Source organism: Acipenser ruthenus, chromosome 1 (genome assembly GCF_902713425.1).
Source record: "Acipenser ruthenus chromosome 1, fAciRut3.2 maternal haplotype, whole genome shotgun sequence".
NCBI lineage: Eukaryota > Metazoa > Chordata > Actinopteri > Acipenseriformes > Acipenseridae > Acipenser > Acipenser ruthenus.
In genome coordinates, this window is record NC_081189.1 from 72,246,813 (window position 1) to 72,261,243 (window position 14,431).

At 37.7% G+C, this 14,431-nt stretch overlaps 1 protein-coding gene across 3 annotated transcripts; it reads right to left on the reverse strand.

The window, feature by feature from the left end:
• Positions 1-188: 188 nt before the first annotated feature.
• On the reverse strand, positions 189-12,068 carry LOC117420754 (perilipin-2-like). Of its 3 annotated transcripts, none has more exons than XM_034034360.3 (9): positions 11,921-12,068; positions 11,438-11,475; positions 10,732-10,927; positions 9,240-9,322; positions 8,455-8,740; positions 7,329-7,450; positions 6,638-6,766; positions 4,511-4,801; positions 189-664 (listed from the first exon to the last, which is right to left on the reverse strand). In XM_034034360.3, the coding sequence occupies exons 2-9, from the start codon at positions 11,465-11,467 to the stop codon at positions 542-544; spliced, it is 1,260 nt and encodes a 419-aa protein (XP_033890251.3). In that variant the 5' UTR covers positions 11,468-11,475; positions 11,921-12,068; the 3' UTR covers positions 189-541. The 3 variants fall into 3 exon arrangements, with proteins under 3 accessions (XP_033890251.3, XP_033890249.3, XP_033890250.3); XM_034034358.3 differs by having other exon boundaries at positions 7,266-7,450; XM_034034359.3 differs by lacking the exon at positions 189-664 and having other exon boundaries at positions 3,629-4,801; positions 7,266-7,450.
• Between the last annotated feature and the right edge of the window lie 2,363 nt (positions 12,069-14,431).

A 14,431-nucleotide genomic window follows, 5' to 3' on the forward strand; every position in this document is an offset into this window, starting at 1 on the left:
ATAGCAAGTTGGATATGAATATCTATGGAAACAGAATGATTACAGGAATGAATGGTCCCCGCAGGAACAGAATATGGAGGATGTCATGGATGTACAAAATATTCTTCATTACATTTTTCCCTTTGCTGGAACTATACTCATACTCTGACATTCCCCTTTTAAACGCCAGGAATCACACAATTTGAGTGTCAAGGTTTTATAACTTTATTGCATAACATTAAAAAGAAAACCAACCACCCAGTCAAACACAAAAGATACCTTCTTGCACATTAGCTGCAAACAGTGTTATTTCAAGGCATTTCCAGAACACTTAACCCCATGGGATAAGCCCAAGTAGTCTCAACTACTGTAAAACAGAAGCACCCACTACCATCATTAAGTGCTTACATTCAAAATCGATCATCTGAAATAGAAAAATATCTGTACAAGAAACACACCAAAACAAATACAAAAAGATGATAAATTCCAGAGTTCAAATAAAAATCGAAAGAAAAAAAAATTATATAAATTAACATCTCATGCAACAGCAGGCTGCTTTATTCTACATAGGCAGCTGCGTGGGGCCGTTTGCACTGGAGCAGTTGTTTTGGACACCGTCATAGTCTACATCGTACGGAAAATCGTCAGGCTCAGATGAAAGGTCTGTGATGGTGAAATCTGGTACCTGTTAATTGGAAGAAGAAAAAATGGTAATGAAGGTGGCCTCGTTAACTCCCTTTTCTGGGTTTTAAATCAGATGTTATATATAGAATACACGGCTAACTAATGCCACTGTTTAATACAACAAACCCAGCGTTTATTTTTTTAAAACCTTGTTGGTTGATGATATCCCTGATTCTGTTATTACTTCTTAGTTAATTTCTTCGAAATTGTACATCATTTAAAAATGCAGTGGAAAGGCAGGGTGGGAGCATACATATTTATGAACAAACCAGTTATTATAACACGTTGCAGGAATCTTTTTAAATGTAGCGGTACCGTGGTGGAATTAGCTTTCATTTTCAAAATAGCGCGTTTGTGGTTGTAACACGAGCTTCCAACAGGATGGATGACACTGGAGACAAGGTTTTCAGGGCTAAATGACAGCAATGTTTTTTTAATTTTATTTAGAAGCACTCAATACCTCTCACAGTCCCTGTTTGGGCGCTACCAAAACAAAATACCTTGTAGCTAGCTAAACTGTAGTTCCCCCGTTCCATACAAGCTACCTGATCATAACACGGGCTCCTAACCTCTCTCACACGAACCAGTCGCACCACAGGTTAGGCACTTCAGTTTCTCACACTGTTCCTCTATCAATCGCTCTTACTATCCGTCTCTAATGCTATCTCGCTCTCTCCCGTGCGTTCCCCGTGTCCCAGGTATTTATACCAAAAAAGTCCAAACACAAAAGCCCAACAAAGTCCCCTTCAGTTGGCCGGGTCGCGACTATACTTTGATTTAAATAGGTCTACTATGTGATAGTTTGGGGTATTATCTATTAACCAGTATATGGTAGGCGTTTATTTTTATACAGCGACTTTGTTACGTGGAATGTAATAAAACGATAACCAAAACTGATTCCACCCCCACTTTACAACGCTATTTCCACGTTTGTTTTATTTGAAGTGTTAGTTACATTTCAGTATTTGTTTGCTTGTTCAGCTACAAAAAGGCACAAGTAAACCTCATGTTATTACTTTATTTATAACGTGTCGATGGCCACTGTTTACTGTGAAGAAAAGGCAATGGCAAGGAACGAAAACAAATAAAGCGCATTAACTTTATGTATTATTTATTTCAGGAATAAACCAACACGTTGAAATTGAACTGCTATTTGGCATCCTTTGTTTTGTAGTTAATTCCTGTGCTAAAGCAACTCCTACACAATCTATTCTTTACTTCTGGGATATTTTTCTATTTTAACGCGTTACATAATGCAAGGTCTTGCTGTAAAATAAAGGTGCGCGCGCACACACACTGCCACGGCCGTGACCGGTGCCACTATGCCGTCTCTGGGCAATATAATGGTTTATTACTTTTTGAAAAACTTATTAATATTTAAATTATGAGCGAATATCCAAACATGAAAATCCAGTGTTCATCCCATATATATATGTAATGCATTTTTGGTATTTAAGATGTACTTCCAACATCAGTTACTCAATACTGTAAGAAAAAGCCAGCCATAAAATGTCCCTTACTGGGCAAAAAAAATAGTAACACTTTAGCCTACATCTTGATGGAACGTTTAACCAAACTTGCACACGACCTTCTCCCTCACTTCAACAGCCCGAGGACCCCAGAGGTCACCCTGCACACTAGTTATTGCTCAAAGCTCAGCTCCATCAGAGACCATTGGACCACTGACCTCAGCCACAGAGAATGAAGGGTTTATTCAGGTTATCTCATTACACTATCAGTGGCAGTGAACTGGTGAACAAGGGATTACATGGATTAACAGAAGAGTTTTGCTAGTCCATCTGGGCACTCGGACTCCTTTAAAACAGCTGAATGACATACTAGTTAAATTAAAAAAAATTTAAAAAAACCCCCACTACAAATGGCTTGCTACCACTGATGCACAGGCAGTTTGTTCCCTGTAGTTGCCCCCTGAGCCCCCGCCCCCAAGTAACTGATGTGGGAAAAATAGAAATTAAACTTCTTTACCAACAGCAATGCTTTCTTCTTTAGTGCAATCCTATGGCTGATGGATGCCAGACGAGGCTATTGAATTTATGTTAAAACATTCTTTATATACAGTCTATTTTTCATAAAAAGCAAGAATGTTGATTTTTCTAATAAAGGATAGATATGAAGGATTATGCCGATGTGTAACATATCACTGGCCAATCCAAACAAAGAAAAGTCAAACAAATTAAGTTGCAAACGCAGAGATTAGTTGATAGACATTAAACACCATTTAAAAAGGCATATTGACTCGCTAGAGTGCAGGATGCGCTCTATAGCCTGGACGTCGCGAGTTCGAGTCCAGGCTATTCCACAGCCGACCGTGGACGGGAGTTTCCAGGGGGCGGCGCTCAATTGGCCGAGCGTCGCCCGGGGGAGGGAGGGTTAGGTCGGCCAGGGTGTCTTCGGCTGACCGCGCACCAGCGACCCCTGTAGTCTGGCTGGGCGCCTGCGGGCTTGCCTATAAGCTGCCCAGAGTTGCGTTGTCCTCTGACGCTGTAGCTCTGAGGCGGCTGCACGGGGAGTTCGCAGTGTGTAAAGAAGCGGGCGGCTGACGGCACACGCTTCGGAGGACAGCGTGTGTTCATCTTCGCCCCTCCCGAGTCAGCGCAAGGGTGGTAGCGGTGAGCTGAGCATAATAAAATAATTGGGCATTTCAAATTGGGGAGAAAAATAAAAACTAAATTGGCAACAACTAAATTTATAAAAAAAAAAAAAACATATTGAAACCCAATCCCATGCAAGCCAACCAATTTCAAAAGCAATCAGGCTTCATAGCAATTACTGGGCAGGAAGGTCAGAAAAGGGTGCACAACAAGCAGCACAAGGGGACTTGCAGAAAATGATTGGAAAGATGGAAAATGTTAAAGGTAAAACTAGAAGAATTGAACCAGTGAAAGAAAAAATTATATATACAACAAATTTTAAAAGACGCAATAAGACTCAAATGAGACAGAAATAGATGCTTATTCATTTGTTTATTATGAATAAATGTGTACAAAGTTAAATTACAAAATACATATTCAATGCAGTAGCAAAAGCAACTTAAGTGCACATAATTTTGGCAAAGAACTCAGTCAGGTCTCAATTTGAATTTTATAGCAGTTTCCAAAAATCAGGTTTTTCATTTTCTTTCCAACTTTCCAAAGGCACAGGGGATAACTCAACAAGCAGGTAGGCAGCGGTTATCCATTGCCAACACAACAAAAGAAAAAAAAAAAAAAAAAAAAGAAAAACGCACACTTTGGATTACAAGCCTTGGTGATCCTGAAACCAACTGGTTTTCAAGTTACTGTACACTGTGAAGCTAAATATGTATCTATAAGTGCTCATGTGTGATGTACATAATGGTTACTGCCACCCAAACCGTGATTACCTCACAACATTAAAACAGGACTACTTTAAATGATTGCCCAACGTGTGCGCTCAGGCAGAAATATTCTCCAAAGAGCATCCTGACATGAGGATGTCCCGAGTCATCATCAAAACAAGTAGATGTGATCGTATCAGGGTTGGTGAAATAGCAAGAGAGTTTTACAGAGACAGTAAATTCCTGGTTATTACTGATGCAACAAGATGTAAATGGGACAAATATTTTAAATGTATGATGTTTAAACATTTAAGACACTGTATGGAAAACAGCATATAATTAATTAAAAAAGGGAGTCACTTTTTTGATTGGCTTAGGTGGGGGTGGACACAAAACATCAGATATACAAAATTATAAATTGTGTATTGAGATGTTGGGACCCTATTCCTCCCGTTTGGACTTTTTCTTCTCTTCCCTATTTTGCTCGGGTGGCTGGGAGTCAGCAACCAGCCTTGAGTAAAAGGGACCTACCAGCCAATTGAGAGGGGTGTTGTTGACCAGGTAATCCATCACGCCATCCACAGAATCCTTCATTTTGGTGAGCTGCCCTTTGCTGCTGGCGAGGACAGTGTCAGAAACCTCACGGAATGAAGAGACGGAACTGAAGTTCTGGTAGATGTCGGTTGCAGAGCGTGCGAGAGAGTTAGCCTGGTCCTGGATGTTCTGAGGCAAGCCCTGGACGCTGGCGACTATGGTAAGGCAGGTCGTCTGGAGCTGGTGGGTAAGTCCACGGGTGATAGCAAGAGTGCGAGATTCAATGTGCTTGGAGGAAAGAAAAAATAATAAAAAATTTTTTTTACAATTAATGTTTATTATAACAGGACAAAAAGGTAACTAAAAGAAACCACACATTTCACACTATGACATCACTTTGTCAAAAAGACAACAAAAGCTCTCAAGTTACCACTAGAGATAAACAGCACCAAGGTTAAGGGCAAGGTAGCAGAAGGTCAAATCTTCTGGGCACAGACTACAAACCTTCCAGAAACTAGGTCCAGCTGGGGAAGACGAGACTGTGAGCATTATTTGGGTTGTATATCTTACACACAACACTATGAATTTTTATTTATTTTTTTAAATTAGCCGAAGTTTCTTTGCCGCCTCCTCCCCCCCCCCCCCCCCAAATATTTGCACTAAAATTTAAAAAGGAAATATATTTTATTTACATCAAAATATATTCCAACCCTTGTCCGTTTTTCAGGGAACACTAAAAAGATAGGAGTTAAATACATAGCTGAAAGGACCGTTTTAAAAGTAAGTAGGCTTCCATTTAGATGTACCAAGTTGGTTTTGTTGGTACAGTACTATATTTAACAGAAGTATTTAATTTAGAAAAGATTCTGAAAATCACTTGCCAAAATGAGCAAACACATGGAGTGTAATACAGTACATACTTTTAAATCTGGTATGTATTGTAGCAGTATGTAAAATTCCCCATCAACTACCCAGCAAAATGAAATCAAAATGTTACCCATGCACAGAACTGCATAAAACATAATGCAACTTCACAAAATAATTAAAAAACAAGTATCAGTTTCCTGAATTAATAGTATCCCAAAAAATTGCAGAATACAGTGCCTGATAAGACCCCAATGTCAGTTCACTTGCAAATAAACACACAAAAAGCAACTAAAAATCATATATATAGATTTAAAAAGCTTGTCTCGTTAGCTTTGTTTTTGCTGCATTTGTCAGGTGAAACTGGAAGCGCTGTGTAAGTCCACAAGCGAGAAACGCAGGCTGTGACAGAAGAGATGGGCTTTGTATCAGAAAACTGGTGATGGAGTTGGCAATTGTATGCAACGGGCAAGTGCATTATATCCAAGTAATGGGAAATGGTTTCTTCATACTAACGGTAAAACACGACTTACATCTATCCAAGTGTCGTATATCAGAGTGCTGACTATTTAACATTTGAACATGCATGCCATCTCATGTGTTAATATAATGTACAGCCATAAATTACGCAGCCGCAAACATTTTTAGCACGAATATCAAATTCCACTAACAATACATACTTCGTAAATTGCAACAGGTCACCAACATTTCTGGAGCAAAATAGGTTTTATGGGTGTGATTCGTCAAATATATTTATGGCTTCACAGTATATGTTTTTACAACATTTATAAAATATCATTAACAAAATGTATCTGGTACGGTTTCTTATTACTGATCATGGAATAAATAAGTTAATTGAGAATTAAATAAATAAAATAAATAGTGTCCATTATTGCTTATTGATGCCCAGACAAATATTTCAGGAAATATTGTAAAAGGTCCCTCGGGTCATAGAACATGTTTTTATACATGCATCTAAGCAGAATACATAATAAATACTCCAAATGTCGTGTTTGGGGGAGGGGGGGGGGGGTTAATAAATAAAGTCTGCTCACGACCAAAACCTTCAGCGCACTTTGTGCACAAACAAACAAACAAACAAACAAACATTCTGCAGCCCCGATTAAGGGGTGCTAGTTTTAAAAAGTACTGTACTGTTTAAACGGGTGCCAAATTATTCTAGTCTCAGAATGCTTTTAATCATGTTTAAACGATCATATTGGATGACTTTTTGCTAAACTGATAATAAAATTTCCATACCTCTGCATCGTGAACCTCATCATTGCATCCTGTCTTTTTCCTCCATTCCAGCCAAGACTGCTGCAGCTTATCCTGGACATTGTGAAGTTTCTGATTGGCACTGTCCATGTTTTGTCTTGCATATTCAATCTAGGAAAGAAATGTTATAGCAAAATTAGTCAAAACAAGTAGTGGTAGACTGACTATTTTGGCTGAAATTGAACAAATGAAGATCCAGATTCCACATTTAAAACTATTTCAGAATATGAAATAAACAATACTCCATGGAGTACTGAAGTTATTCTGTGTTTGAAGATAAGCCCCAGAAGGAAGAGTGGGTTGTTTACAGGTCACCCTCATGAGTGAAACACCCAAATTTAACACTGAATATCTGGTTTATACAATAAGTACAACATATGCAAAATAGGCATTTAAAACCTACAATTAACTACATTTGTAGAATTACTTTACTTCAAACTCAGCACCCGATTGACAATGTAGCTTAATTTGGACCAGTGCGATTAGCCCAGTCATTCAGTCACTGGATCTGAATGAATGCAAAACAGATTCCAATAATTTCAAAATGCATACTGCAAGTTAAATGCCGTCTGTCACTATCAAAAACTGTGAAACTTCTAGCAAGATTTACCAAGTCCACATTGTGCCGAAGCTCCGAAATGGCCTCATGACTCTGCTGCTTTGCGTCCCGTACCTTGCCAAGGGCCTGATGGTAAGCCCGCTTGCGTAGCTTGGTTGAAACCGATCCCAGCCTTACATAATAACTTGGCTTATTGGCCGCAAGTTCAAGCCCATCTACATTTTTGGCCTTCGTGGCTGAATTGTAAAAACAAAACAAAAAACAAACAATTAGTTTAGAACCATTCTAAACAAACATAATGGATTAAAGCTAATTATATAAAACAAGGATAAGAACAACTCTTTCAAAACTAAGAAAGTCCTTTGCTGATCAATCCCTTCTTAAAGTAGAAAATCTTTGGGGGGGGGGGGGGGGGGGAAGGGGTTTGAGGCTGCTTATAGAGTTCCAAAACTTGAGACCAGAAGCTTATTTCAGTTCCAACAAGAGGACTTGGTATTTAGGTCAAATACGAGATTTACTGTGAAGCTTAACTCATTTGAAGAAGTCACAGTTCATGCCAGAGAGGTTGGGGGCATCGGTGAAAAGGGTACCTTTGAAGCTAATCAATTGGCGACTGCACAGACTGACCTTGAAATATAACAACCTTACCAGAATTTCAAATTTAAGCCCAATGTCTTCTCAAATGGCCTGCGTCTTAAATTGAGTATAGCGATATGTATTAAAAGACGTGACTGCCCAAGTACACAAACAGGAACATGACCAACTGCCCGAGAAGACTAACAAATGTTACTGCCCGATCGAATCACCCATGACACAGGTAGCCATTTTCAAAGCAGCATCATTAGCTTCCCAAGGAATTTGAAGAGAAGCTTTTACAATTTCAGCATGTCTATTAGGCTCCATTCCAACAAACAGTACCAGCTTGAACATATTAGAATTGCTGATCAAAGACCCATATTTGACATGCCAAGCAAAACCACAGTTCAAACAGGTGAGAGTAATCACGACTGGAAAGGAGAAGCAGCGCATAACTAGGAGACAGCCACAAACTACTTCCATATGCTGTTTTCTTGTGTAATTGGGGTTGTTCCTAATTTATTTACTGTAGTTTGTTTTACCAGATAACATGTTAAATATTCCTAATTCTCATATAGTACCATCCATGACTGTGTGGCGGTAGCAAAAAAAGTGAAAGTTCTTGTAAAATGCAAGGTTTTACTAAGTCTCCAAGAAGTCTTACCCAGTTCTTCCTCAGTCAGGGGGAGATACATATCTACCAGGGACTCAGACTTGCTCAGCACCGTGTCAAGTCCAGTGCTCACCATCTTCACTACATGGCTGCCCATCACAGTATTCACACTGCCATTTACAACCGCCTTGGTCATCTCCACACTCTCTTGAACGGCTTCTTTGGTCTTATCTACCACCCCGGTGATAGTGAAAGACACCGACTCCTTGGCCCCAGTCACGGTTGTTGTCACCGCATCTTTTGCTCCAGTCACAGCATCTTTGGCATTAGCAACAATCTTATCAGAATATAAAAAAAAGGAGGCAGTGTTAATAGTTTACTGGAAATCCTCAAACATTTGACATATCACCATGACACTCCCAGAAGATCAACAAAATGAAACCAGTAAAGGGTGCAACATTCCAGTAATTAGGCTATGAAAAAAAAAAAAAAAAAAAACACACACCACAATAAATAAAATACAGCATCTACAGCACGTTATCACACAGTTCTCACTCTCAGACTAAGATATAGTATAAGAGTTACACTATTAATATGTCATACATTGTAGAATGTTTGTAATGATACTCTTAAATGTTCACACTGTTCTATTCATATGGTACAATCTGTAAATCTTTGTTCAATAAACTAACATTACATAATATTGATATATTGCTTATAATGTGCAGAGTAAAATACTTTTGGCCCACCTACTCCTAACTCCACCCCACTAGTTGAAGAGCCCTAATCTACAGTATGATTCAGCAGCTGTTCAGAATGCAAACCAGACACAGTACCTTGTCAGAGGGCTGGTGAAGAATTGGCCATTTCTCTTCTATTTTATCCAGACTTCTGCAGGCAAACGAGTTTGCAATTGCAACTGTAAAGATGTAATCATACATGGAATTTATTACACGTACAACCCCAAGTTTAACAAATTAAATAAATAATAAATGAAAGTACACACTGACACTCCATTACATAGGTTATCAATCACATATGCTTTTAGCTGCTGCTCACAATATTACATGCTCAAAACTGGGTTGGGTTTTGTGGGAAAGCAACATGGGTTGCATGAAACAGTACTGTCTAGAATCACTGGAGGGGCTAATCTGCCACACAAAACACACACAATCCAGCATGTCTCATGGCAAGAATGAAAGTACAAGGCAGCTCCATTTCAAGACATTTAAAAATTATAAAACCCAGTTTTTATATAGTTTTACAAAACAGCCATTTGTATCGTTAATGCTGTAACTTTTTAAATTGTCAAAAAGTCCCAAAACAAACATTTGACTTAAAAGGTTTTCAAAAATATATATCTGTTTATTGGAGTTTGCACTTGGTCAGAATTACATAAACCCATAGGTCTTTTATCACTAAAGACAGGCCAATGTTACAATTAAGAAATACAATACCAGAACTATACGATTAAAACAAATGGGAAACAAAGCTCAATCACAAGGGTACGGTTTTGGTAAAAAAAAAAAAAAAAAAACATCTTGCACACAACAGCTTCCAGGGACATTCCTATACCAGCATAACAGTATTCTCAGAGGGACAAGTTGAATGACCAAGAAGTAAACTTCTTACTCAGAAGTCAACCAAAGGCCAATAAGAAAGTATGTGGCAATAGTATGTAATAGAAACTAGGTAAAAGTTCACCCACCATCAGATAAGAGTTACTCATCACGGCCTAGTTCGCTTTCAATATAATTTGCTATAGTGTGCAGCAGGAAAGTGACTCAAGTACAGGTGACAATTACTGTCACACGATTAGTTTTATAAATGATGAAGCTGTAGGGAAACAGTTCAATTAAAAAAATTACTAGTTTAAATTTTCAGGGCTATTACAAAACTTTTTACAGTGTGGCCATCAGGAGACACTGTTAAATCTACTTCCTTACCCGAACAGTCATCACTTATGTTACCATCACCGTACACATATTCAAAAGTTAAAATGGGATAAAACCTGCCTGGTTATAGTCACAACTTATTTTAAAATTCAGGTTTGAGAGTTTAAAGTATTGAAATGTTTTGACGAAGCCATATAAAATGTTGGCACATAAACTGCACATTTGTCTACAGCTCTTTAGGAAGTTACTGGTAAACTCCAGTGAATGTCCTTTTGTTGTCACCATTTACACAACACTTACGGCATTGGGCAGTATGTTTTACTTTCTGCATTCACGGTTTAAAAAACAAAAGTTTTGTCATTTACATTTCCAAAGAAAACATTACAACATAAAAGCTGCGCAACTTGTAAAATTGTTACCGAACAGTTCTTACTTTGGGGCTCCAGCTTTTGGATGATGGGCATGGCGCTGGTGAGGGCCACTGAAGTGATGGTCTTCACACTTTTCTCTGCCACCTCGCACATTGACTTTATATAGGGGTGGTTCTCCTTGGTGTTGCAGTACACAGTGGAGAACATGTCATAGGTAGAGCTCACTAGAGGAAGGTTGGCCATCCTGGCTACAACATTCTGTGGAGGTTAAAAACAGAATCAAACAAGCCATCCATGCCCTGAACAGCAAGGTCAATAACAGATATCTATTCCATTACTTTAAATACAAATTTGAACTACATCTGCAGTACATGTAGTAAGAATGCAAGTGTGACTATCCACAATAACTTGGGCAAAAGAATGTCCTGATCAAGTTTAATTAGTTTGATAAACATATCTTGTACAAATTAAAGTGTAATAAAAAAATAAAAACAAACAATTACTTTTGTTAAAAGCCCAGAAATTGTATAGTGCTTTCATTGAATTCCTCCCCACTGCTGTATATCAATGCCACACTAATTTTCAGAAACACGTTAAATAAAACAGGTTACATAATATCCACCGATTTCTACTAAAATTTGAGCATTCCATATTGGCCAAATGAGTTAATACAGCATGTACAGTGCGCTACAGCATCCACCATTCATACTCCCCTTGACCCCCCCCCCCCCCCCAAAAAAAGAGACCAGCCTAAAATATATATCTTACCTGTTGCGGTTCAACTACCATCATGTCCATGGTTTTACCTGCAGTAAATAAATCAGAACTTCAGAATCAAAATTTAATATATTAAGGTAACCTACTTTTGTTTTAAGTATAAATTCGATTATAAATCTGCAATATTAGTCAATTATACATTACAAATCATGCGGTGATTTTCTGCGTTGAATTACAAAAATAAAATATATACGGTTATTTGTGAAATCCCTGCTCTTTAGCTTAGGATATAAAATGCACCTACTCCGATACTCTGGTTGAAGTTATACTACCAGCCCTAGCAGCAACATAAAGTGTTGCAACGATTAAAAACTTCAATTTCAAATCATAATGCTAAAAAAATAATTATCCAATGAAACTTGAAAATAAAATACATTCTGGCAGACACGGCATTTATTACACCGGTGTTGCTATTTAAAAAATAAAATCAAAGATGATAGCAAACTATCAATAAATACATATGCATCTACTAACCTGCAAAATGAGAGACGTAGAAACGAGTTCAGCGGGTATTCGAAACTTAAAAAGTCTCAAAAGATAAATGTCTTAATACTTCAGTTGCACGCCAGCTGTTTTATATTGCAAGCAATGTCTTTCTCTCGCGAGAGCCCAGTAATCCTGTCGTCATTTAACCACTGTGATGGGCTGAGATTGGGCAATTAATTTTGTAGAGCAAGGGTCACAAGGGGATTTCCTTTGTATGCAACACTTCTAGAATCTAGATGTTTGGCTTTTTTCCCAGTGTGTGAGGTTACTCGGATGTAACGGCAAATGCTGGGCTAGCCAGTAAAGTGTCTGTCTCACGGATGACACAGGCCATATTATAAGAACGTTCCGGAATACTTACATGTTTCCATGGCAACAAACAAGCAAAACAACATTTTCAACATTTATTTTGAAGGAAAGGTTCACACGTCTCATCCTGTTTGGATCACATTTATTTGAAAGCTAAATGTTTTGGCCATGTTACACTTAAGTACAGTATAAGGTTTAAAAACACACCATTCTGCCAGACTTGTCAGTCTTACACTTTATTATGTAGGTGTAATCAATAACATTTTCGTATTACAAATACATTTGTTTAATTTTCTGTAAGTCGATTTGGATAAAAGCGTCTGCTAAAAGTGTAACAGTTCGTGTTACTTTCAGGTACGCGGCTAAAAAGTGGTACTTAACGCACTGCGCTTGCTCGCCTAAACAACTTCCGCTTAGAAAACACCGAAGTGCCCATTCAAATCTGGGGTGCGTTCAATAACCAGAGCGCTACAGAACATTCGAAAACATACCGTTGAATAAGACCGAACTTCAGCTTTGTGCAATACATTGGGTGTTGTACATTTTTTATTATTGCAACTTTGCGGTGGACTTTTCATTTTGTCTTGTTTGTCATTATTTTTTTTATTTTTTTTTTTATTTTTAGAGACATTGATTGTCTGTTAACAGTTCAAGTTTTCAAAAAAATATGTATAATTAATGGTTTGCAAAAAAAAAAAAAGTATAATTAATGGTAAATGTACCTCTGTTTGACAATCGGAAAACACATCAAATCGCAATTGAGAGTTGAGAGGAAAGGTGTGTGTTGGTGGGGTCGTTATATCAATGGAAGGAGAAACGATCCCAGAAGAATTGATTCCGGATTCAGTTTTCGTCAAGCTTCGGAATCAAATCTATTTTTGGTACGAAATTGAGTCGACTCGACTCCAACCCCATGATCGATTCCAAATAATGGAATCGAAACTACACTTTTTTTTTTTTATTTAATTCACATTCATTAAAAGTTTCCCTTGTTGTTGTTAGTTAGCATCTGAGGTATTAAATGGTACCTGTTATGGAATGTTGCGAATGTACTGTGCACTCAATCATAGGTGATGTCGAGTCTCTCACGTCTGTCATATGATTCGGGGGACGGTGCAATTCGACAACAGCAGCAGAAGTAATTTCGAAAATGTCAGCTTTTGACGAAATGCATTAGAAGGTGAAATGTGGCATTTGTGACATTGTTCATGCTGTATTAATCCAGCAATAATACACTCTAAAACAAAATAAAGGGTTTGTAAGAACAGTTTGTTTGCTTGTTTTTTTTTTTGTTTTGTTTTTTGGGGGGGGGGGGGGGGGGGGTTTGGAATCGGAATCGAAATCAGAATCGATTCCATCAATTCCAAAAATCTTGGAATGGGCCATCCCTAGTTATATCTGTTTTTGTTTGGGCCCCTGTGGTGTGATGTCAATCGGCACTACTGCATTGAAACAGGTCGCTTTATTTTGTAAATATGTTTATAATTTCTTTATAATCCGCAAATGTTATTGATTTTATCGACCCATGGCGCGAGGGAGGATGAGAATTCTGGATTATTATTATTATTATTATTTAAAAAAAAAAAAAAAAAAACATTACTTAAGTTTAACATAATGTTTTTGGGTTGGTGCAGAAACAAAAAAAACAACTTCCCCCCCCCATAATTTCAATGACTTCTTATTGGTATTTTTGTTAATTATTCTTGAATGACTCTTTAGTCTCACTGTTCATTCATTCATGGGCTAAAAAAAAAAAAAAGATTATGTTTTAGCTCAGCTTTAGCCAATAATTAATCAAGGGGAACTTAAATTGTTAATTAACCTGTATTAACAATCTTTGGTCAAACCACATAATCTGAGCAAGACAATAAAACTATGACATATGCTTAAATGTTAATCGTTGTGTAACTACATTTTTACAAAGGTTCTAACTAGGCTTTACAGGTACAGTAATAACATCAGCATCTCACCTATTGTATTATTTTGCAATATGGAAAGAGGTTAAAGAACTTTTTTTTTGTTATCAGGAAATTGAGCAAAGCTTTCTTTTTTTTTCCTTTACCATCACAACGAATACTAACCAAATGGTGCACAGCCTAAGTTGTAACACATTGTATTTGTGTTTGAGTCCATTGCATAAGGGGAGCAGGAGTTTGTTAAACAAATTCTTATCATATTGTGCTTTTCTAT